This window comes from Macadamia integrifolia, chromosome 12 (genome assembly GCF_013358625.1).
Source record: "Macadamia integrifolia cultivar HAES 741 chromosome 12, SCU_Mint_v3, whole genome shotgun sequence".
In the NCBI taxonomy this organism is placed as follows: Eukaryota; Viridiplantae; Streptophyta; class Magnoliopsida; order Proteales; family Proteaceae; genus Macadamia; species Macadamia integrifolia.
In genome coordinates, this window is record NC_056568.1 from 14004089 (window position 1) to 14029240 (window position 25152).

The window sequence follows — 25152 nt, forward strand, 5'->3', positions numbered from 1 at the left end:
ACTGACCAAAAAGTGAAAGATTCTCCATGAGGGGATCTCTAGTTCCATAAGCCCCTCTACTTTCCCCTGCAAGTACAGCATGGATATATCTGTAATCACTTAAATTTCCCGGCCTGTTCCCATGGCAAAGTGAATGATGGTTGGAGTTCAAAGAACATAGATAAAATCTAGAGCACAAAACGCCAGCTATCATCATCAGAAAAAAAAAAAACCCATTCGCTGTTGTAAGCTTCCATAACAGTACAGAGGATAATTTACATTGCAGCGCAGATGTATATACTTTGTTTTATACTGGGATAATTAAGTCTCCTATCATTCAAAGAAGAGTCATATTCCACCCATTTGTCCATTGAACAAGAGGTTTACAATTCATACATCTTGTGTAAGTCATTTTAATAGTACTAAGTTGGAGGTTTCTTTTGGACATAAATAAAATCATTCAATTCAATGTCATCTATAAATTACTGACAGAACTCTTTAGACGTTCAAGTTAGCCCTTCATCCTGTTCCATTCAGATCAAAGAGAAAAGAGAGTTTCTCCTTTGCATCAAAGAAATTTAGAAAGGGGGAAATTAAAAAGAAGAGGGAGAGAGAGAGAGAGAGAGAGAGAGAGAGAGAGAGAGAGAGAGAGAGTTTGCCTTCATACCATCAACAGAACTGTTATAGCAAACACCAAGAAATACGAAAATAAACAAAACCAGATCCGCACAACACAGATTTAACGAGGTTCACACACTGTTGTGGTATGCTACATCCTCGGGCGAAGAAGAAGATGTTTCACCATGCAGAAGAGAGAATACACCCAAGCAGCGGCAATAAAACTCACCTTGAAACCCTGGCTCGAAAAAACCCCCAAAATACAATAACTTGTTCAACAAGACTACGGTACATTATATACTCCAAATTGCGGGTCGATCCATCTCAGAAAACTTCTCGGGTCGCCACCAAAATATGTCGGAGCGGACCATTCTTCAAAACAGGTCAAGAATTCGAGACAAACTTAACAAGAACAAGCAGTAACCACACAACAAAATTAATCAATTTATGTTCCTTGATTTATGATTATTTGATGCTTCTCCAGTTAAATACTTTCTTTGCTAATCAATTGGAAAATAACAGAGTGCTTAACTGTCCATTAATATCAAAATCATTCAAAATTTACGATGAAACCAAAATATTTCAGAGAAATTAGTCATACTTGATCAACATAACTCGTATAAAAAACTATATGATTCCGGTTGAAACCTCTGAAATCAAAAGCACTAAGATATTTCATTTAAGCCACAAGCAAAATCAGGATCAAAGTCAAAATTTCATTTCTTGATTAAGTATAAATGTAAATATAGCCAGAGAGACAAATCAACAAAAATGTATTTTATAATACGAAAAACCTCCTTCTTATCAACTGTCAACATGGTTACATAATATCTAAAATGATCCAACCGTTCTAAATGATTCATGGATGTGCTTCAAAGTCTCTTGGTCTCTGTTCCAATCTGGTGTAGGCGCATTGACAAAATGTGCATAAAGCTTATTCATGGCGCAGGTCACAGAGATCAATCTATGCGAACCCACCCCATCAATTTCATAAACATAGTAGACCTGCCCCTTGTCATCCTTCCTCTCTTCAGACCTGATGCTATTAGCGCTGGAGATGGCATCCTGCAACTCCACATCCGATAAGGCCAAGTTGTTCAAGATGACATCCATGGGTGCAAGCTGCCTGAACCCAGCAAGGAACGTAAGGTACTCTCTCTCAGATTTCTTCTTTGGGTTGTAGAATTCACTGTCGGTGCCATTAGTGCCCTTCACAACCTTCGATACGAGGCGTTCTTTCCACCCATCGGGGACTTCATAGACGTACTCTGCTGAGTCCTTTTTGCTCGAATTGCCGCCGTAGCCACCGTAATTGGCGGCGCTAGCGGCCGTGCCGTAGTAGACAAGGTAGGATGTGGATGTGTCTGCAAAAGAGGGAGGGGTGGTTGATAGGATTAGCGCAGCAGCTGCTGCGACAGCGGCTGTGACAGTTGGTTTGACAGTTATGGCAGTTGAGAATGGCTTGGTGGGGATTTGGAAGAAGAATTGGGGTTTTGGAGTTGAAGAGGCTTTTGGAGAGGAGGAAAAGAGGATGGGTGAGGGAGAGAAAATGGAAGCCATTAGGCTATGATGAATGCGTGGATGTGGTTCTTTCCATCTCTGAGCTTCTCTCGTTTCCTTTTATCCTCTCTGATAGTTTGTTCTATGAGGATGGGAAAGCAAAGATTTTTTCCTTATCCACATGGGTTTTCATGGATGACATGGAGCAACAAAATAAATAAATAAGAAAACTCAGTGCTGTTTGGTTATTCTCCTTTATAACGGTACCATATCGGTCACTCCACGCTATAACCTTTTAATAACGTTCTTAGAAACGTGTTTTTTCGTTTTGTTTTTTTTTTTTTTTTTTTTTTTTAACTCATAAATGAAAAAATTCTCAAAAAACTATTTGATAAACCTATTTCGTTACACCTATATTTTTAAGCACTTATTTCTATGTCTATAAATGGATTTGACGAAACAAGTCAAATTTGTTTTTTCATTTCTTGGAATAACTTGTGGGCTAAAAAATCGATGACCCCTTTCCATCTCCCAACCTATAATTTACCTTACTTAGAGGATTTCCAAAGTTCGAAGATTTTCTAGGAAAACAAGAAAGAATACACCAAATGTTTGCTTTGCTAGTGAAAACCTTAAATCGACATCCATCGATTCCTTTGTGAATTTTTTTCAATTCCCTTTAGACCCTCATGAATCGATTACTAAATAGTTGCTGGGAATTGAAGTTTGAATTCCCAATCAAAATTTACACCGACCCAAGGAATCTACCCAACCTTACTCAATTTGAGAAACAGGTCTATCAAATACAAAAAATTCCGTTTATGTTTCCTAAAATGTGAAAAATCATTTTTTGATGTTTCTAAACACAGATACAAGATACAGTGGAAATATTATCAAACAACGCCTTAAGATGTTAAATGGTGTGGTTTCAATTAAAATGTTTTGATCCGATTTTGAAGTGTAGTAGATAGAAATCAAAACCAAACCATATATTAAGTACTCCTAGCTTATGAAATCAAAATCATTTATTAAATAGTTTTTGTTTCTCAATTTGTAAACCCTTTTGGTTTTATGGTTTTAAATAGTTTGGTCTCGATTTTGTTAATAATTGAACTTAAATAATTTATTAACGATTGTATTTGCTTTCTGTTTTGTAATTGATACTCTAAAAATCATCTCCACAATAAGCGGGTGTGCGACACATGACATCAAAAAACTTTATCATAAAATAAAGACTATCTATCAACTAAAGGCATTTGCCTATAAGGGTAACAAGACTTTTCCTATTTATTGGGATTATGACTTCATTATACTTATCCTATAAAAATAAAAATAAAAACAAAAGAAAGTAGATTAATATCTCTCCCTCTTTCTAGTGCTCCCAATTTATTATTGTCATATTGAGAACTGACTTTTGGCATCGCAACATTTAACAGTTTATTAGAAGGTTTTAGTTCGATTCAATTTTAAACAAGCAAATTGTGGCTTAACATTTTTAAGCCAAACTGAATTGTTAAATATATGAGTTAATTTCTAAAACTAAAATCGAACCCTTTATTAAAACGAGTTATTAGTTTTGGTTTAAACGGTTCGATTCAGATTGAATAAATGGTTTTGGTTTGGTTCCGACAACTATGTACGGCCTAACTAATTGTTCTTTGAAAAAAGTATGACGCCCGTACACCGCTAGGCGCTAACGCCCGACGGGAAGGCATGATTGTCGGAAGCTCTATGACATCAGTTTTCATTTTAATTACGAAACTACCCTCCACCATTAATCTTCCTTTGTCTCCCATCAATATGAATGGATTTTAAGGGTTCGAATGTTTCGGTTAATTTCGTATTCTTCAATGGATAATCCCCAAAAGAAATTAACGAACCACCAAAAACCCTAGAAATTCAGGAGAAGCAGGAGGTTTGTGTTCTCTTGTTTGTACGCTAATCTAATCCATGAATCGCGTTCCTTTTCATTTCACCTTATATTTCCATTCTAGTTCGGTTTAGCCAATCTATGAATCACGTTCTCTCTCAGCTCATCTTATATGTCTATTCTATTTCAGTTTGATTCCTATATATACCTTAATCTTGGGAAAGATTGGAAGTTTGGATTTGAAGAAACTCGCCATGTCGAAGAGGTAACATCTCGGTCTTTATTTTTTGACGTTTCATGTATTTCCTTTTAGCTGAAACGTAGCTTAAATCTTCTATGGAGAGTTTGATGGGGTTTTTTTTAATATAAACTGATAGTCGTTCTAAAATGACATTGTCTTCCTTTTTTCTTGGATTTCTACTTACAGGCTGAGCTATTTTTCATTTCATGTCGACATGGCGCCATTGTTAATTGTATATTTGAGTAGGTGTAGGACTAATTTTTTCCCCCTTGGATTAGTGGAAAATATAGATTGATGGGTATCTGAAAGAATTTTTACATTGTTCTTGGAGAGAAGTAGGATGGTAAAAAAGCGATCTGGGTTGCCAACCCATTTAGTTGGGAAAAGACTTTGTTGGGTTGGAGTTGGAGAGAGGAAGGGAGCTCTCTATCTGTGTTTTCTTTCCTCGCCAAATGGTACACCAGCATTCATATATCTTGCTTTCAATTTTTTGAGGATATATTTGTTCCTGTTCATTTTCTCTTCTACTTCATACGATTTTTTTTTTTTTTGGGGGGTGGGGGGTGAAGGGGGTTGGGAGAAGGAGGCGGATGCAATTTGCAGTGAATTACTTGATAAGAAATTATATAATTCACTTGAAATTCGTAAACAGGGCTCTGCAGAGCTTTTGGTTTATCATTGAATCTTTCCAAACCTAGGCTTGCAATGAATTGTACCTCTGTAGGCTTTGTAGAAGTAAAGTACTAAAATAGTTACTAGTTTCTTTTGACAATGTTTACTAAAGTTGCAATGTTTGCTACATTGATCCCCATAAGGCCTAATTATTTTTCTCTTGTACATCTGGTCAGAGATCTACATCTTTTCAGCTCAAAGTTCGTTTCTTTACAATCTATGTTTGTGTGTTTGATCACTTCTCTTCACAATCTGTGTTTGTGTGTTTGTGTGTTTGATGCCTTCAGGATTCTTTGCAAGTTTTTTGTGCATGGAGCATGTTTGAAAGGGGAGCACTGTGAATTCTCTCATGACTGGAAGGATCAATCAAATAATGTAAAAATTTATTTCTGATAGCATCTTTCATTCAACTTTATTGGTGCACGGTTTTTATGCTTCCTGATCATTGCTTCCTACTGGTTATCATCACAGGTATGCACCTTCTATCAGAGAGGAGTGTGCTCTTATGGTAGTCGATGCAGGTATGATCATGTTAAAGTTTCTCGTCAGCAGAATTCTGTTTCATCAGCATCAACAGATTCTCACCAGCACCCAGCTCCAGATTCTGTTCAAGTGGTTCATCCTAGAACTGCTTTGAGTGGGGAAACAACTAATGTCCTTAGTGTTCCTGCAGAGCTATCAGCTTTGAGTAGACCTTTCTTTCCTCCCAGCATACCAGCATGGAGTTGTGATACTGAAGATCATAGCTTCTCTGATGATGAGAATGATGGGGAGTCTACAATCACTCAACCTTCTGACCGGCCTATATGTTCATTTGCTGCTGCTGGTAGTTGTCCTCGTGGGGAGAGATGCCCACAAATTCATGGGGACTTATGTGCCACTTGTGGAAAACATTGCTTGCATCCATATAGGCCTGATGAAAGAGAGGAGCACATAAGATCATGTGAAAGAAATAAAAAACACCTTGAGGCGTTGAAACATAGTCAAGAAATAGAGTGCAGTGTGTGTTTAGATCGTGTGCTTTCAAAGCCCACTGCTGCTGAACGGAAGTTTGGGTTGCTATCAGACTGTGATCATCCCTTCTGCGTATCCTGTATCAGAAATTGGCGCAGCAGTTCCCCGTCCGCTGGCATGGATGTTAATACTGCACTGAGGGCCTGCCCAATATGTCGCAAACTATCATACTTTGTTATTCCGAGTGTGATTTGGTATTCTAAAAAGGAAGAAAAGCAGGAGATCATTGACAGCTATAAAGCAAGACTCAGGTACCATGAGGTTTCTTCTGGTATCTATTTTTGTTAGAGTAGAATCTTGTATTTACTTTTCCTTGCCACCATAAGGTGGGCTAATTTTAGTTTTGTAGACTGTGACCCGCCCTCCGCCCCCAGGTGTGCCCTGCCCCTAGGAGAGGAAAGGGTGGGGGAAGAGTTATAGGTTCAACGTAATATTCAACCCAAAATTTAAGGTCAATTAATCAACCTACTCCTCATTCCAGGTCAGCTGTTAGATATATAATATGTGAAAAATAAAGAATCTTCCACAGTTTGTGTGTGTGTGATAAAATCAAGGGAGATAGGATTTGGTTTGGAGGTTTTATGCAAAGCACAGTGGCCTGTAGATTATAGTCTCCTTAACTATTTTCTTAAAATAGTTTTTTTTTTTTTGGGGGGGGGTGGGAAGATAGAGATATTGGGTCAGGCATTCCCCTTGCTCCTGCGTCTGGTGTTATTTTGCTATATCTCGTTGTTCTACTTCTTTATATCAATCAGTTTATGGTTCTGAGTCAAAAGTGATGTGGATTAAGCTTGCACAAAGAAGGGGCTGCTGGACCTGTCAAACCATGTCCAATGTTGGACCAGCCAGCCACCACCTTGGTCCCATCTAACCAGCCCAAAAGGAAAGCTGGAAAACACTGTTCACGAATTGCTGTCATGTAAACAGTAACTCATGTGAACAGTAACTCCTGCAGATTTTTTTCAATGAAGATCTTCTAGAAGGTCCATACAGCTGTCCCTTATTCAGCTTCAAGAGAAGAGCTCCATCAGCCATCAAATTGTCAAGATAGCCTACGATTTAGTTTATATTTTGATTCCCCTAGCTAGTTTCCTATTTTAGTCAAGTAGTTTCTATTTTGTAACTTAGGTTAGTTTCCTTTTTGTCCATGGTTGGTTAGTTTCCAATTTGATTAGAACTTGATTAACAAGTTGAACACAAATTAGAAAGTCTTATTTCAGTCCATTAGTTTCCTTTTCTGTTATTTCCTTATGTCCAAGTTTTGTAAGGTTATTTAAAGCCCATTGATCATAATGAAAAGATAGATTGAAGTTTATGAATTTGAGTGGTTACTCATGGCTGAGATAGCTGTTACCTGAGAGGATGAGATGCCCAAAACCTGAGGGGTGAGATGTCCATTCCCTAATTCTTCTCCCCCTTTTTCAATCCCGCCCAATCGAATCTCTTTATTTTCCTTTTATTTGTTTGCTGTGAGAGAGTGATCTGAGAGTGGTTTCAAGCTTACTTGAAGACCAAAAACGATAATTGGACGATCAGTTTGAGGACCTGCCAAAATACTAGAATCAATTTCAGTCTTTTGTCAGGGTTTTGAAATCCGTCAATTCTGGCCTCCCTGACCTGCCAGCCAAAGTTCAAGTCCTCTTGGGGTTTCATTCCAGTCATAGTTGGCACGGTGCCAAGGCGTTGGAGGGCTGCCTCAGCGCTTAGGCGACAAGGCGCCCTCCTTGAGGTGAACAAAATGAACAATTATTATTTTTTATTTTCCTATTTCCTAACATTATTTAGTATGCTACTTATACCTTATATCATAAAATATCAACATTAAATTACATGAAGTCATCAAAAATCAACATTAAGTCGCATCAAATTATGAAAAATCAGCATTATGTAACATTAAGTGTTAGAGTAAACACCAACAATTCGAAGAAAAAACAGAGACACATATTCACATTAGACACATATTTAACGAGGTTCACACACTGATGTGGTGTGCTACAGCCTTGGGCAGAGAAGAAGATGTTTCACTATGATTGAAGAAACGTTACAATGGAGATCTCTCTCAAGAGCACCTGAATCGCGACAAGAAAACTTTCCCAGAAGCCCTAACATGAAAACCACCCAAATTTCAATACTTGCTCAAAAGATGATAGAACATTATATACTTCTCCAAGTCAGGTAGATCTATCAAGTCGCGGTCGATCGGGTCGTATCGTACCAATAATAAGATATTATTCATAAAGGAGCAAACACCCCTATTTGAATCTAATAAAAATAGTTTAAAATCAAATTCCAAAAGGATAAAAAGTCAACCCACCAGTCTAAGAACAAAAACTGGATTTTTTGTTGTAGGGCGATTTTCAAGTTTCAAATGTTGGGGTTTTTCTCAATTCTGAAAATTTTATAAATCTTATCATGGTAAAACATTGCTAAGAACCAAAAGTCCGATAAAATAATCTTTCGTTTTAATGTCCATAAAATTATTTTAATTTCATACGATTTTAACAACATTCACGCACTTTAAAATAAGTTTGACGAGAACATAACTTTGTGATTACAACTTAGATTTAAGTAATCTTAGACTTGTTGGAAAACTGGTTTTGTGCTATACCTAATGCAAAAAGTCTCATGTAAAAATAAAATCATTTGGGCAGTCAAACTTATTATAGAACAAGAGCATTTTTCTAAATTCTAAATATTGATTTTTTATGGCTTAGTGTGACTTAATGTTGATTTTTTATGATTTGATGTGGCTTAATGTTGATTTTTGATGACTTGATGTGGCTTAATGTTGATTTTTGATGATATAAGGTATATGTAGCATACTAAATAATGTTAGAAAAGAGGAAAAATAAAAAAAATAATACTTGGTCGCCTAGTTTGCCTTAAGGCGGGCACTTTGCTGCCTAAGCGCTTAGGCAGCCCTCCAACACCTTAGTTCCTCTTGTTGCAGATTAGTGAATAAAGGGCATCTGAAAGGACAAATTGGTAGTCAAAATAGGACGGTATAAAGGTGATTAGAATTATAGAAGGAGAGCAAACTAGGAATGCAGACTTAAATAAGGACAAGCTGGAAATAAGGAAGAAGAAAGGGGTATTCTAGTTATTTCGAAAAGGGAGTTAAAAGAAACAACCCACGATAGGTTAGTGACTGTCAAATTGACGTTGAATATCTGTTGCAGCTGAACAAGTTCAATGCATTCGATCTCTAAAGCGTCAATCTTGATTTATCCTCTTCAACATAATTTTGCCTAGGAGGCTTTTGATCTTCGATTAGATCATCAATCAATTTATCTTCGATTCATTCATCCAAAATTTTTAAATTCATCAAAAAAAAAAAAAAAATCTTCGATTCTGCTTATGGGATCCTCTTAAGGGTCTTTCATCGTCAAAAGCTTCGTTGGTCAACTGCCTTCAACTTATGGTTCCAGAACTTCAAGTATAACTCCAATTGTTTGAGTGAATTCTTTAGTGGTTTGTCTTTGGTACTCTCTTTGGGCACGCATAGTTTCTTGGAGTGAAAGTAATAGATTGTAAATATAAGTATCAATCTCCATGCTGAAAAGCTTCTTCAGGTTCAGCTCTGATACCAATTGATACGGAACTAGGGTTACAAAACCCTATTTGGGTTCACTAATGGGCCCGCACAAGTATTAATGGCTCAACAATTAAATGTAATGGCAAACTTGTAAAATATTGAAGCTTATGATTGAAGATTGGCAATTTATTGAATAAAGGGCATCGTAAAGGACAAATTGGTAGTCAGAATAGGAGGGATATAAAGGTGATTGGAATTATAGAAGGAGAGAAAACTAGGAATGAAGACTTAAATAAGGACAAGCTGGAAATAAGGAAGAAAAAGGGGTATTCTAGGTATTGAGAAAAGGGAGTTAAAGAAACAACCCATGATAGGTTGTCTTCAACCTTTGAACCAGCAAAGAACTATCCTGAAACTAGTGGAAGTTAGGAAAGATTCCAAGTGGGAGAACGCACTCGTATGATCACAATCTAGCGTGAAATTTCAAGATATGGTTCTGATCAAAACCCTCTTAAGTGCTACTAATGATCACTCAAAGAGCAAGTGAAGACAAGGTTTTTAAGGTATGCAATCTGAACTGGCGGTAGGTAGATCTGGTTTTATTTTCAGACCAATAACTCCCTGGAGAAAGGGATTTGGGGAATGAGATTCAAGAGTTTGGATTGTTTAGGTTTAAGATGCTCACACCCAAAATGATAGAGAGAAAGGAAGATGAGAGAGATTGAAAAAAAAAATTTAGGTACCGCTGTAACAGGGCACTGAGGATATGGGTTTGGGAACTCAAAGAGAAACCAAAAAACAAGAAGAATGGAAGAAGAAAGAGGAGCGAGAGGGATGCGCAGCTCTTGGCAGCCATTGGTATCAACTCAAACTTTCATTTCAAAGCCTGCTGTTGGTTACAACCGTGTATTTAAAGGAGATGATAAAAAAACTCCTAACTGGACTCTAAAACTGAAACAAACTCTAAAACTACAATGGAATGGACTCTTAACAACCACATAGCCTATTCGAAGTAAAACAAAAGTAATATAGACTAGGGTAGGGGTCTAACCAAGTCTCAATCTGCAGGAACTTTTAATCTAAGAACAACCACACATTCACAAAATAAGTCTAGAACAATACAAATCAGACTGAGATCAATTAGTAAGGATCAGCCCTATTGATCCCTATATTTCAGAAATTCTGCAGCTAGAAGGAAACCGGAAAACAGAGACTTTAGATCACTAAAATCTGGAACTGAAACTAGGTTAAATAGTGACCAATATCATGCACAAACAATCAGAGTAATTAATTGAATTTCTGGGTAGAATAGGGTTGATACAGGGATTGACCAGATTAGGGAGATTTCTTGTATCTGTCAAATTCCGGGTCTGATCACCCTAGAAATTGGATTGAACCACTCTCTCAACAAGGGGAACAATCGACCCAAACAGTGAAGCCATTAGGTGGCTGGAACTCCAACAACAATAGAAGCTGATTGTATCTTTAGGTAGAAATTCTGGGCAGAAGTTGTGATATAAATACCTGATCTGTTGGGCAGTATCAGAACCTTGAAAATAAAACTAGAAAATACTTGAATACGTTAGAAGAGATGAGAGAAATAGATTGAAGAGACCTCTTGGACTTCACGCCGCAAAGAGTCAATTGGATCAAACACCAATTCCTTCAGCCTTGATCAAACACAAGACCACCACTTTGATCACACACAAAGCAAACTTAGAAGAGCAACAACAACATAGCTTTTTTCATTAATCAAAATCGTGGGGCTTAATGTGAGTCCTCTCCTTTATTTATAATAATGATGGGGGTTTACAAATAATAGAAACTCACTTGAGTGTCCAAAACTGAAATAGGAAACTAAATAAAAGCAAGTCCTCTAGTTACTAAAATTAAAAATAGAAAATAGGAAAATGCAAAGACTGAAATTAGAAATTAACTTTTGTCTAAATTTAGAAACTGACTAATGACTGAAATTAGAAACTAATTAACCCCATCAAAGCCCAACTAAAAAGGAAACCAATGGAAAATAGAAACTAACTAGTAATCCCGTACTCAATCTTAGAGCCCCTCTTTTAGACCCATAAAAGTGGCCCAATACACTCCAAACCACATGGATTGAAGGCCCAACACATATACAACCCAAACCTAGGCTTATTCCTAATAAAACAAGCCTATTTTGGTTATTAATCTGCATAAAAAAGATTACAAGATAACTTCAAATACTAATTCTAAATTAATAAATAAATATAATATAATATCCTACTGGACCAAAACTAAATTGGGATTCGGTCCATCTCCATCTGGACTCTCCAGTGGGTTTGGGTTGGTCCAGGAATAGCTCCTGCATCAGTGAGTCTTAGCCCTAGAGAGAGAGCTTTTATTTGAATGTAAGTCAATGGAAAGTCAATTATTGTCTGGTCCTATCTTTTCTTGCTAATGCTAGAACAGATTTTAAGTTATTTTTCCTTATTCTGTTCTACTATAATTTAAGTTTTTTTTTTTTTGGCGTCCATATAATGTTTTCTCAGTTATGCTATTTCATGTAGAATATGATTTGTTGAGTTGAGATAATGTTTTCTTAGTTATGCAGTTTCATGTAGAACTTGATTCTTGTTGCTCATTCAATCTCAATTATTGTCAGACCATTTGATGCATTATCGAGGCTGAAACCGGGTTGACCCTTTTAGCAATTTTGATTGAGATGAGCCGTATCTAAATTGGGTTTTTGGTTCAGTAGGGTATTTTATGATTTATTTTTTTTTGTAGGAAAGATTAAGTTATTTTCTTTGGAAAGATATGTAATATTTTATTTTAGGTAGTTGTTAGACAATTAGGGAGTTACTAATTTGATTTTATTTTGTTTCTAATTTCATTAGTTAGAACTTTTCCGTTACTTGACCGGACAACCCAAAATTCAGTTATTTCAACTACATCGAATGATCTTTCAAATTGGTCAAGACTCCAGTTTATGTCCACTTCTCTATTTTACCAGTTGTTTTATGGAATTTGCTTCATTAATAGGCTCACGATTCGACTTTGATTGTTATGGACTGGTACCAAGTATCAAGTCGTAGACAAGCGGATCTCATTTTAACAGCCGACACGGTAACAACGAAAATGGCCCCCTCTTTAGTGAGATTATATGAGCAAATTTCATTAGTTAGAACTTAGGAGGTAATTAGGAGTTGTTAATTTAGTTTTAGATTTTAATGGGGCAAATTTTAATTTCAGTTTATTATATAAAGGCGTGTAACTCAAGTTATTAGACAGATTTTGAAAAAGAATGTAATTGAATGTTTTGGTGCCGAGTTTGGTGCAAGACTAGGTCGTGTGGCCTCCTTCCTCCCCCCTTGTGCGATATCTTCTCTTCTCCCCTGCAACTTTGAGTTCTCTCAGGGATTTTCTTCCTTTACCCCATAGCCCTCCATCAAGTAGTATCAGAACGGAAGGAGCCTCATTCTCTCCCCTTCCATCTCTCTTCTTCCCTCCTCAGGCTTCTCCTTGCTTCTGCCGAGAAGTCTGAGATTAAAAGAAAGAAAAAACTATCTATGTTCAAAAGAAGGAAATTGGGCCACCCCCCATACTCCCCTTTCCCTCCCCTTATTACACCCTTCATCTTGTTTTGTGACATACCCTCTTCTCAGTTTGTCCAGCAAAAAAAAAAAAAGTCCTTGAACCAGAACCCACCCCTGACCCCTTCGATTCCCAATAAGAAAAAACCCTGCTGCCCTCTTCTTTCCCTTCGCCACTCAATCGACACCTCCCCTCACTTAGGGTTTCGCTAGCAGCAAGTGAAAAAAATAAACAAATAGAAAAAGCAGAGAGAGAGAGAGAGAGAGAGAGAGAGAGAGAGAGAGAGAGAGAAGCGAGAAGAAAAGAATAGAAGAGAAGAGAAAGCAAGAGAAAGAGGAGAACATTCGTACCTGGTTTGAAACTCTTCCGTAGGTCGCATCCAGGCAATGATGTTTTCCTTCGACGTCATTGGCTGCAGGTCGCATCCAGGCAAGTTGTCTTCCTTTGACGTCGTCGGCCCCTGGAGCTCCTCCCCCTTTCCTCTCGTTTGACCCTCCTTTGTTGCAGCGGTACAGCCCAGCCTCGTTGGTTCCTTGGATCGACAAAGAAGAAAACACCACTGGGCTTCTCACTCCTGTTTTCTAGTTACACAAAAACCCACTCCTTTATTCAATTCCTTCCTTTTTTTTATTCTTTTGCCTTGTTTTCCCTATTTGCACCTCAATATTTCTCTTATTCTGACTTTTTCCCCTTTTTACATATGCTTCCAAGTTTGCCCTTCCCCTCTTTACATTACCATTGTGCTGTTTAATACACTTAAGGTATTTACAATTCTGCTATCCTTTAAAAAAAATTGACCCTCCATATTTACAGTTCTACCACCCACTTGATTATTGGAGTTAATGTGTTATTTTTATGAGGCCCATAGCAATTCCGAACACAAGATTGGTCATGGAATCTTTTTTGTTCAAGTTCAGAGTATGCTTGCCCAATGGAAAGTTTGCTATTTGTTGATTGATGACCGCTACATGACAATTTCGTCGAACTCTTTGTTTCTTATTATCATAATGGTGTGTTTGATGAAGTGTTTTGACTCTCATCAATGCATCATTAAATTGAATTGAGATTGGTTGGAACAACGAGACGACATCCTTAATCGTGACAACAATGTGTGCAACCTCTAGGCTTACCAAATGCGTAAAAAATTTACTCTTCATGGATTGGTTGAGTCAAAAAAAGTGATACCACCAGTACATCCACAGGACACACCAATCGCGTCCACACAACAAGTGGAAGACCGCCGTGTTGTGGAATAGGTGATGACAACGGAAAGTGAGAAAAATTAGGGGTCAAATAATGATGGCTATTAGTGCAGTGACAGTTGTTCACCATTGTGAGTTTTTTCTCCCCATGATTTTAATGCACCTCCAAAGCTTCACATCTTGGATTTTGTTCGCGATGCAAACAAGGAGCAATTCACCCCGCTCATGAGTTCTTATTGTTGCCCTTCTATAAAATTCCTGCTGTACAAGTTTTTCTCAACATCGGGGGAGTTGATGCGGTATCGAGGCTAAACCGGGTTGACCCTATGGCAATCTTAACCGAGATGAGCCGGATCTAAATTGGTTTTGGTTCAATAGGATATTTTATGATTTATAATTTATTTTATTTAGGAAAGATTAAGTTATTTTATTTGGAAAGATATGTAATCTTTTATTGTGGTTACTTGTTAGACAAGTAGGGAGTTAGCAATTTGAGTTTGATTTTGTTTCTAATTTCATTAGTTAGAACTTAGGAAGTAATTAGGAGTTGTTGATTTAATTTTAGATTTTAATTAGGCAAGTTTTAATTTCAGTTTATTATATAAAGGCATGTAACCCAAGTTATTAGAAAGATTTTGAGAATGAATTGAATTGAATGTTTTGGTGCCGGGTATGGTGCAAGACTAGGTCGTGTGGTCTCCTTCCCCCCTCTTGTGCGATATCTTCTCTTCCTCTCCTGCAACTCTGAGTTCTCTCAGGGATTTTCTTCCTTTACCCCACAGCCCTTCATCACCGTTGGTTCTGTGGTATCTCTCTCTCTCTTCTGGGGGGGGGGGAGGATGGCAAACTATTAGTATAAAACAAAATCTCTTTATTTACACTTAAGAACTCTGTGGCAGTCTGCAGTGATACTTCAAAATTTCAATTCTGGGTATTAATGCATTTGCACCTTTTCTTTGGCAGGTCTATTGATTGCAGGTACTTCGACTTCGGAAATGGGACATGCCCCTTTGGGACTAGTTGTTTCTACAAGGTATGTTGATTCAGTCGTTGCAATGAGAAAATAAACTGTTGTTTTTTTCCCTGCAGTGTTCAACTTAATATTTGTTTCTCTTGAATGCAATCATGGTTTTGGTTATCATGAATGAAATCTCACCCTCTATGGAACTTCTCTTTTAATGTGGTTAGTTTTCATAATTATTGAGTCTGCTTAATATTTGGTTTTCCTTATGTTTTTCATTGCATATAATTGAATGTTAATAGCCACAAGCCAAATTACCTTGATTCTTACATTCAGTTATGGTAATTGACTTCAGATGCTTTCTCATCATTTTGGGTGATTCAATTAGGTTTTCTATGTATCAGTGCCCTTGGGTATCATAGGAGGATTAGTGTCACATTTTGGTGTATTTTAAGTGGCTGGCTCATCCCATATGGCATTTCATTTGTTCTTGGCAATGGTTAAAGGAGCAACTCTTATGTGAAAAGAATCAGTCCAACCTGGAATCCTACTTGTGAAATTTTTTAAGGGAAAAACATTCCAGCATGACCACCTCTGGAACTAGATCTGCACACCCTGTGGTTTTTTTGCGTTGTGGAAGAAGAGAGATCTGGGAATTAACATTCCAGCATGCCTCCGCCAGAAGTAGATCAGCACGCCCTGTGTTTTTTTGCCATGTGAAGAGTGATCTGGCAATTCGGACCAACTGATTTTAAATAATGTAGATGGCCACATGTCTGAAGTTCAGACCGAGATTCAATATATCTGCTCATATGTAAGCATACCCTCCAATGTGTCTCCATGCACTCCATGGTAGTCTCTTGGTAATCCTTACTTTCCCATTGCCTTGTTTTGCCACTTGGCAACTCAGATTGGTTGAAAATTGACATGTGAGCTGAGGACATTGGGGTCGGTCTACCTATACACAAAATCTCAACCCCCCTTGAACAATGGTAATAATTGGAGGGTGTGCTGAGCCCCTGCTGTGTGTACTGCTTTACTCTTTAATGGATCCTGAAACTTATTATATTATGCTGTCCATTATGATAGGAATTGTCTATTTCCACTTTTTAGTTAGTCCAATACCTAGAATATTTGTTATGTTTAGTAGCTATATTCCTGTTGAACAGCATGCTTTTCTTGTAAGTGATTGGTATTTTTGAAGGGCCAAATGCTAAACAGGACCAGCCAGGTCACTTTTGAACCCCTCTCAGATGTTCACATCTTGGGTATCAGTTTATAATGTGTATGCTACTAAATTAGTTTAACTTGTAGAGAAGGTTTATGGGCTTTAATGGATAGCATGTTTGATGTGTCCAGCACACGTACAAGCCAGATACAAACGGACAGCACCAATATATGCCACATAGAAACTGCTCCAGCTGTGTAAACCCATATGCCAAGACTGTTTTGTTTGGTCACATATACAGGCCACGTACTTGATATTGATGATGAGGATATAAGGTATCTTGATGATGATGCTGTAGAATATGGCAGCTTAATAACACCAGAGGAGATGGATTTTCTACTTATGCAGCTGGATTTGGATATGTTTGGCTTGCCAACCGATAAGGAGAATTAAGTACCACGAGGCATTAGATTTTTTTGGTTGTTTCATCTCCCTGAAACATATTCAATGATTCTGCAAAATATATATATCTGTGGGAATTATTGATCTCCGTTTTGGCTGGGGTTGGGGGGCGAGAGGTCACAGCAGGTGGGGTGGCGAAGAGTACAGACAGACATCTTTTAAATTTCCAGTTTTTGATTGTGGTTCGAGTTCTCTGGACTCTCTTTGGTGCCAGCGATAGTTCTTGTTCAACTGATATGATAGTTGTGTCTATGTTCATGAAACTTGATATTTGACAAATCTTAAGATGATGGAGCTTTGAGACCAAGGTCAAGTTCGTATGGGAAATAGATGTTACGTTCATTAGGGTGTTGAAAATACATCATATTTAAAGCATGATTTCTTTTTATCCTAGAGATATACTTGACATAGAATTCCATGGCATAGGTCCACCCCAATAGTCATATGCTTGCTACAACAACAACCATAACCTTACCTCAACTAAATGCGCTCGGCTACATGGATCCAATATGAAACAAAAAGAAGAAATAAGGCAAACAAAGAAATAAAAGACAGTACAGAAAGAATAAAAATCAGCAGTAAAAGTAGAACAACTTCCAAGAAACAACCCTTATAGGGGATCGTCTATGCGGGTCTTTATGCTCCACAAAGGTCTATCAGCGGTCAAACTAGAATCCAACCCTAGCATGTACATATCTTTTCTAACCACTTTGCCCATAGTCATTTTAGGTCTGCCCCTACCTCTTCTAGGACACTCAATATATATCTAGTCGCTTCTCCTGACTGGGGCATCCATAGGCCTTCCTTAAACTTGACCATACCACCTCAACCTAGTCTCACGGAGCCTTGTCCTGGATCGGGGCCACCCCCACCTTGTTTCTAATATAGTCATTCCTTATTCTATCTCTCCTGGTCTTGCCGCACATCCCGCTTAACATCCTCATCTCAACTGCCTCTAGTTTATTCAAATTACTCTTGACTGACCAACACTTTGTCCCGTGGGTCATAGCTGATCGTATTGCAATGCTATAAAATTTTCCCTTGAGTTTAACCACATACGTTTTTCACAACATTCTTGATGCACTTCTCCACTTCATCCATCCCCCTTTAATTCTGTGGGACAATCATCCTCTATATCTCCTTCGTTGCTTATGATCGACTCCAAGTATTTAATATTCTCTCTTTTGTAGTTCCTGATCAACTAGATTCACAACCTCATCAGCGCTCCTAGCCTGACTGAAGGGACACATCATAAACACAATCTTTGTTCTACTGATCATAAGACCCCTTGATTCTAAGCGTGATCTCTAGAGCTCCAATTTAATATTTATCCGTTGTACGCTTGACGCACTTCTCCACTTCATCCATTCCCCTTTAATTATGTGGGACAATCATCATCTACATCTCCTTCGTTGCTTATGATTGACTCCAAGCATTTAAAATATTCTCTCTTTTGTAGTTCCCGATCAACTAGATTCACAACCTCATCAGCGCTCCTAGCCTGATTGAAGGGACACATTATATACACAATCTTTGTTCTGCTGATCATAAGACCCCTTGATTCTAATCGTGATCTCTAGAGCTCCAATTAAATGTTTATCCCTTGTATGGTTTCATCTTTGAGAACAATATCATCAACTAATAACATCCACCACGTTATATACACTTGAATGTCTTAAGTTAACTCGTCCATAATGAGCGCGAACTGGTAAGGGCTCAGGGAAGATCCTTGATGTAATCCAATTGTAATTGGGAATTCACTACTTTGGCCTTGTGGCGCCTTGACACTCGTCATCACTCCCTCGTATATGTCCTTAATTATATCCCCTAATACAAGGTTCATGGTATCGGGTTTCGACCCTTGGAGAGACCGAAATTTCAGTCGAAACCTGGGAAATTTCGAGGATATCGGGGAATTTTTCCCGGTATGGTGGAAACTTAGGTTTTGACTCCCAAATAGTGTTTTTTTTTGTCTGATTTTTTGTGTACATCCTATTTTAAATATTTCTAACACATTCACATCATTACTTTCATAAAAAAAAGCACAAAGTCTTACTTGTGTGGTGAACCAAAGGTTCAATAATCATTACGCTGACTTGTTGACTTAAATTCTGAAACTATACTACATAATTACTATATATAGTCTACAATCTACATCAAAACATAAGACATAATCCAAATGATCCAAAATAAATAAAAATATTACATCATCAACAGTTATCTATCAACACTCAACAGTAGTGACTCAATTAATCAACACTAGAAAGTAGTGACTCAATTCCAAGTAGAGTGTCTAGGCTGTTCCATCCAAGTAGTGACTCACTAGCCTCAAGGCACGCATGTTATCTTTTCTAACATTATTTAGTAAGCTATATATACCTTCTATCATAAAAAATCAACATTAAGCCACATTAAGTCATTAAAAATCAACATTTAGCCACATCAAACTATAAAAAATCAACATTAAGTTACATTAAGTTATAAAGAATCAACATTTAGAGAAATGCTCTTGTTCTATAATAAGTTTGATTGGTTAAATGAATTTTATTTTTACATGTGACTTTTTGTATTAGGTATAACATAAAACTAACTTTTCAACAAGTCTAAGATTATTTAAATCTGAGTTGTTATGACATAGTTATGCTCCGGTCAAACTTATTTTAAAGTGCGCGAATGCTGTTAAAATCGCCTGAATGAAAATAATTTTAAGGATATCAAAACAAAATATTATTTTACCGGACTTTTGGTTGTTAGCAATGTTTTAACATTATAGGATCTATAAAATTTTGATAATTGAGAAAAACCCCAACATTTAAAAGTTGAAAATCGCCCCTATAACCAAAATCCAGTTTTTGTTCTTGGACTGGGGGGTTGATTTTTTGTCCTTTAGGAATATGATTTTTAAACTATTTTTATTGGATTCAAATAGGGGGTATTGTCTTATTTATGAATAATATCTTAAGTAAACATCTACTTAAATGATATTTGGCATAAATAAGTGCCAGAACACTATTTCCCCAAGTTTGGTAGTAAAAAAATGAAATTCTCCACTGTTTTCCCAAGTTTTCCACGCTTGGGAGAAAAAATGCACAAGACAAGGTCGAAATTTCCCCCATGTTTCAACTGAAACATGGTAAGCATGGTCGAAACTGGTCAAAACCAGTCAAAACCTGGTCAAAACAGTGGATTTTAGAAAGTCACTAGAGGTTTCGTTTCGACCTCTGGCGATACCTGCGAAACATGCAAAATTTCGTATGTTTCGCTCGAGTTCTTGAACCATTCCCTAAGATATGGGAGCCCCTTCTATTCTATAGGACATGCCAAATTAACTCTCTAGGTATTCTATCATAGGCTTTCTCAAGGTCAATAAAAGCCATATGTAGATTTTTCTTGTGATCTATATGTATTTCTATAAGCCTTCTTAAGATATAGATAGTTTTTGTCGTGGATCTCCCTGGCATAAAACCAAATTGATTTTTTGATATTTTTGTTTCTGCCCTTAAGTGCGATTCAATGACCTTTTCTCAAAGCTTCATGGTATGCCCCATAAGTTTGATGCCTCTATAGTTATTGCAGTGGAATTCACGTTTATTCTTATAAACCGAGACTACAATACTTCTCCTCCAGTCATCTTGAAATTTCTTGGTAATCAAAATAGCTTTGTCAACCAAGGAACCCCATGAGATCTTAAGCACTTCTACACTTCTACACTTCAATTGGGATCTCATCTGGTCCAGGTGTTTTACCTACCTTTATCCTTCGTAGGGCCTCTTTAACTTCAACTTCACCAACCTGTAGACGTTGTCCTTGAAGTGGGTTGGTTTGATGTCCATTCACTCCCCCATGTAGTTCCATCCAATCAATCAGGGAATTTTCTCCACTTAGAAATTTACAGAAATATTCCCCCAACGTTTAGTAACATTCTCATCCCGTACAAGTACTCCACCATCCTCATTTTTAATGCATCTAACGTGGTCCAAATCTCTTCATCCTTTCTCTTATTTTAGTAATCCTGTAAATATCTTTTTTCCCGTCCATTGTATTTAGGCTCTCATGTAGGGCATCATAAATCTTCGCCCTTGCTTTCCCCACAGTCTTCTTAGCTTCCTTTCTGGCTGTGTAGCACCTTACTTTATCTTCTGCATTGTTTGTCCTTTGGCAAGATTCAAAACAATCCTTCTTAATCATATGCTTGCTATGGGTTCAAAATAGGTTTAGAGAATTTTAAATTGCTTGGGCTGAGATTTCAGCCCATAGGGTGGGTTAGGGTTGAGATTTTCAGGCCCGAGTCAGGGTTGGGTTGGGCTTGGGTTGAGGTCTCAACCCAACCCAACCCGACCCAACCCAACCCAACCCAACCCAACCCAACCCAATCCAATCCAACCCAACCATGTTTATTAAGTATATAATCATATAAATATGCTAATAATTATTAATGGGTACTTGTAGAAAAAAGTCTTTCATTTTCCACAATCTACATGTATACGAAAACTTTGGTCTTTGGCCTTTGCAATGCATCAAGATCAAGCAACCAAGTAACTGATAGTATTGGGTTGGATTGGATTGGGTTAAACCCAAGCCCAATCAGGGTTCATTAGGGCTGGGTTGGGTTGGGCTGAACCCGATAGGGTTGGGCCTGGGCTGAGATATCCCAGCCCGACCTAGGGCTGGGCTGGCCTTGGGTTGAGTTAAGAGACCTTAGGCCCAACCCGGCCCATTGACACCCCTAAATTGAGAAGGGTGTAATGGAGATTGTGCAAAGATGAGCTGTTTATGGTGCATTATGTCCTTTCCATTGTGAAGTAATGATATCAGAACTGTTTCTGGTTTTTTTGAATATCCTTCTCATATCGATTCCTGGTTGTTCCACTGCTGACTCCCCCAGCCTTCTATTTTAGTGGCATTCACTATCTCGGTGGCATTATAGACTCATTCATTACATTTATGTTTTGCTGTTGCAGCATGCCTATCGTGATGGTCGCCTGGAAGAAGTTGTTCTGCGGCATCTTGGATCTGAAGATGGAAACAGTGTAATTGCTAAAGACATAAGGTTTGTGTTACTTCATGCTCTCTTTTCCATTTGATTCGTTTCTGAGGTTGTTCCTTTTTATTTCCTTATTTCTTACTGAGTATATGGTTATTCCAGGCTTTCTGAATTCCTTGGTAATTTGCATCTAAGGTGATCAGAACTGGCTGGGAAAGCTTCCAAGGTATGGTGTGTTGTCTGCAATCTGCTTTCCCTGTTTGTTTCTACCTCATGTATTTATTATATGTGTTATCCAGAACATGAAGGGAAAGTCTGCTCCCATATTATTAAAACTGATACCGTAGTTATATCATAAACTTATGATGGTAATCTGACCCTTTGTTATGGTTGATGGTGATTTCAACTTTATCTCCCATGATTTCACTCCCTGAGGTTTATTGTTTCTTTTTTGAGGTCACAGGTCTCGGGTAAATTGGTCTTGGCATAGCCTGATTCTATTGGTTCATTTTATTGCCAGGATATTCACTTTGGTTAGAATGAATTCCATTGAAGTCTTAAAAAGCTGCTTTTTCTGACTTGTCTCCATATGGGTAGGTTTTTAATTTTTATTGCAGAATATGTATGACTTGAAGTGCGTAAATTTATCTTATCTGTTGTCCTTTTTGCACCTCACTCTGGCAAAAGGTGAGGTCATTCATATGACTGAGATTGCAGTAATTATCTTATTACCCTAAATAGCTTTTTTTAAGGAGTGAAATCATAGTTGTCACAGTGCCTAATTGATCCTAGGCATTGAAGGGGGGACAAAGATCAAGGTGACACCAACAAAGTGCTAAATCACTGCCTAGGCAAGGGCACCTTTCCAGCAAAGGCCTAGACACCAAGGCAACGACCTTGACAACTATGAGTGAAAAATGTCACAAGTATTTCTAAGTGTAACCGTTACATATTCAATGTTCCAAATGAATAATTGTGGAGACATCTCAAGACAACCCATTGGACATCGAGATAATTATGTCATGAATAAGTCTGGGCTGACCTTTTTGGGGACAAAGATCAAGGTGACACCAACAAAGTGCTAAAGTGCTGCCTAGGCAAAGGCACCTTTCCAGCAAAGGCACCTTTCCAGCAAAGGCCTAGACACCAAGGCAACGACCTTGACAACTATGAGTGAAAAATGTCACTAGTATTTCTAAGTGTAACCGTTACATATTCAATGTTCCAAATGAATAATTGTGGAGACATCTCAAGACAACCCATTGGACATGGAGATAATTATGTCATGAACCCTGTTATGGTGAAGGGTTTTGCCGAGCCGCCCCCTTTAAAGAAGCCCGAGCATCACACCTGAAAGTTTCATGAATTCTAGGACGTTGACTTTGATTTAATTAGACAATATCCCATGGCATTGGTTTAGGTGCTTATGTATCGACTTTCAACTTGGGGTCTCCTTATATAATCAAACTTTAGACTTTGGGTGTTGTATATGACATAGCTAGTAGCCAAATGGTTCTTGAAATGGTGCTTGTTTGGTCTCATCCTTGTATCATGAGATTTGGCATCAGGTGGGGCCTCTATGTTTTCTTTGATTCTTGTACCCAGCAATGGCAATTGCATTTGGTGGGTTAATCAAGGCCTAGTAAGGCCAGCTCATGACTGGTGTATGGAGTTTCTGTGGCGAATTTTCACTGATGGGACATTTAATTAACCCACTCTCCTAGTCCAGTTGTTCTGGTTTATACTCTTTTTCTCTTTTGGATTTGTCGGCAGCAACCGATGGGTTTCTACTGCCATTTCAGGAGACGGTGGTCAACATCTTGCTCAGTTGCAAAGCTTCTTTAGCTTGGGTCTTTGGAGGGCTTGTTAAAGATTTGCTTCAGGCTCTCCTAGGGACACAAGAACATGGAGACGAGGTACTGGGTATAGGTCCTTTATTAGTTGCCATGTTGGAAGTGAAGAAAGAAATTTGGAAGTAGGTAAATAGATCAATCAGCTACTCGAAACACCACCCCCCCCCCCGTGGGGCCCAAAAAAAGAAGGAAAAATCACACTTGCCTCCACACACACAAGGAATAAAAAAAAAAAAAATCTTAAATTATTGACATGCTTCTGAATCAATGATCTTGTGGTTTTGGTTCATTAGGTTTTGTTTTCTGCATTGAATATGCATGTCTGTCTGTCTGTGTGTTTTGTCTCTCTATGAAGTAATCTTGAAATTGAGGTATTGTTACTGATTCATTGTTCTTTTGCCAGTGACTCATTCTGAAGTTGGTTGCTGGGGACCCAAAAGCTGGACTTAAACGGGAATGTATTAATAAACAGCTTTCACTATGAACTAAGGTGGTTAGGGAAGAAATGGATGAAACAAAATGGATTATTATGCTGAGGCTTGAAGATTTTTGAGAATTTCCTTTTGGAGCATTGTCTCATGGATCCCCAATGGTAGCATCCTTGAAAGGGTTCACAATAATGTGCAATGAATAGTTGTGCATGTACGTGGCGATCTCCAGACCGTCATTTTTACATTAAGACTCAATATATATATATATATATATATGGGTTTAGCTATTAAATTTGTCAATATGATGAGATTTTATAGGAAAATATCTTTGGAAGTTTGTATGTTCATGAATTATTCCAGAGGAACAATACTATGGCATTAGTTATGCAGGCATGAAGTTGTGCTTTGCAGAGCAGAAGTAACAGATTTTCTGTTTTTCTTTTTTTAAAAAATTAATTAGTAACTGGAAATTCTTTGCATAACGTTTCTAATGGGAGTTGAAGATTAGTTGTGGTTTGTGTGTTCTACTTAAAAGATATAATGAGAAAGTTTTTCTTCACCCGAGGTGAATAGAGAATCTCTTCATTCAAAGTGATTCAACACGTTGATTGGAATTCTGGAATGGTGAGTGTTATCATTATTCTCTCCCTGTATTGTTGTAGGTCCAAGACGCCATTTTCGAAGTGCAATCAGAGGGGTTAGATCTTGTGGATTAAGAGATTCTCTCGTCACCCTCAGGTCGGATATCATATGAACAAAATGTAGAATGGTGTGGGTACAAGGATTTAAAACCTATTATGGAAGAATACATTGGGAAACTACCAAATCCTGATCCCAATATTGATCAATGCTTGGCTGGAGTATAGTTGTATTGGGTCGGGATCAGCTCAACTGTTGGTATAGTCCTGTATTGGCTGGACCAGCGCTAGCCAATCCTGATCCTGATTGGAAGTTCAGTCCCTGACTCTTGAATCCTTTATTGTAGCTGAAAGCTTAGAAGGATTCAGGAAAATTGTATTTTAGTAAGATACTAAAGGCCCTACTGAAGATTCAAAAAGCGAGTACTGGAATGGGAAAGGTTTGTAGACT

General features: G+C 37.8%; 2 protein-coding genes across 3 annotated transcripts; one reads left to right on the forward strand and one right to left on the reverse strand.

Moving 5' to 3' along the window:
* Window positions 1-1353: 1353 nt before the first annotated feature.
* Window positions 1354-2246, reverse strand: LOC122057044 (thylakoid lumenal 19 kDa protein, chloroplastic). The gene has a single exon (XM_042619034.1). It carries the CDS (start codon window positions 2155-2157, stop codon window positions 1429-1431), a length of 729 nt encoding a protein of 242 aa, XP_042474968.1. The 5' UTR covers window positions 2158-2246; the 3' UTR covers window positions 1354-1428.
* A 1613-nt stretch (window positions 2247-3859) lies between these two features.
* On the forward strand, window positions 3860-24579 carry LOC122056960 (E3 ubiquitin-protein ligase makorin-like). Of its 2 annotated transcripts, XR_006133382.1 has the most exons (9): window positions 3860-4012; window positions 4158-4232; window positions 5168-5255; window positions 5352-6145; window positions 15168-15237; window positions 21757-21845; window positions 21942-22005; window positions 22300-22372; window positions 24036-24579. XR_006133382.1 is itself a non-coding variant. In XM_042618933.1 (8 exons), exons 2-7 carry the CDS (start codon window positions 4222-4224, stop codon window positions 21976-21978), a joined length of 1089 nt encoding a protein of 362 aa, XP_042474867.1. In that variant the 5' UTR covers window positions 3860-4012; window positions 4158-4221; the 3' UTR covers window positions 21979-22005; window positions 24036-24579. The 2 variants fall into 2 exon arrangements, 1 of the variants encoding a protein (XP_042474867.1); XM_042618933.1 differs by lacking the exon at window positions 22300-22372.
* Window positions 24580-25152: the final 573 nt, after the last annotated feature.

Coding starts and splice junctions, on each gene's coding strand:
- LOC122057044 (XM_042619034.1), bottom strand. CDS start 2,157: ATGGCTTCCATTTTCTCTCCCTCACCCATCCTCTTTTCCTCCTCTCCA.
- LOC122056960 (XM_042618933.1), top strand. Junction 6,146..15,167: donor AGCTATAAAGCAAGACTCAG/GTACCATGAGGT, acceptor TTTCTTTGGCAG/GTCTATTGATTGCAGGTACT. Junction 21,846..21,941: donor GTAATTGCTAAAGACATAAG/GTTTGTGTTACT, acceptor TGGTTATTCCAG/GCTTTCTGAATTCCTTGGTA.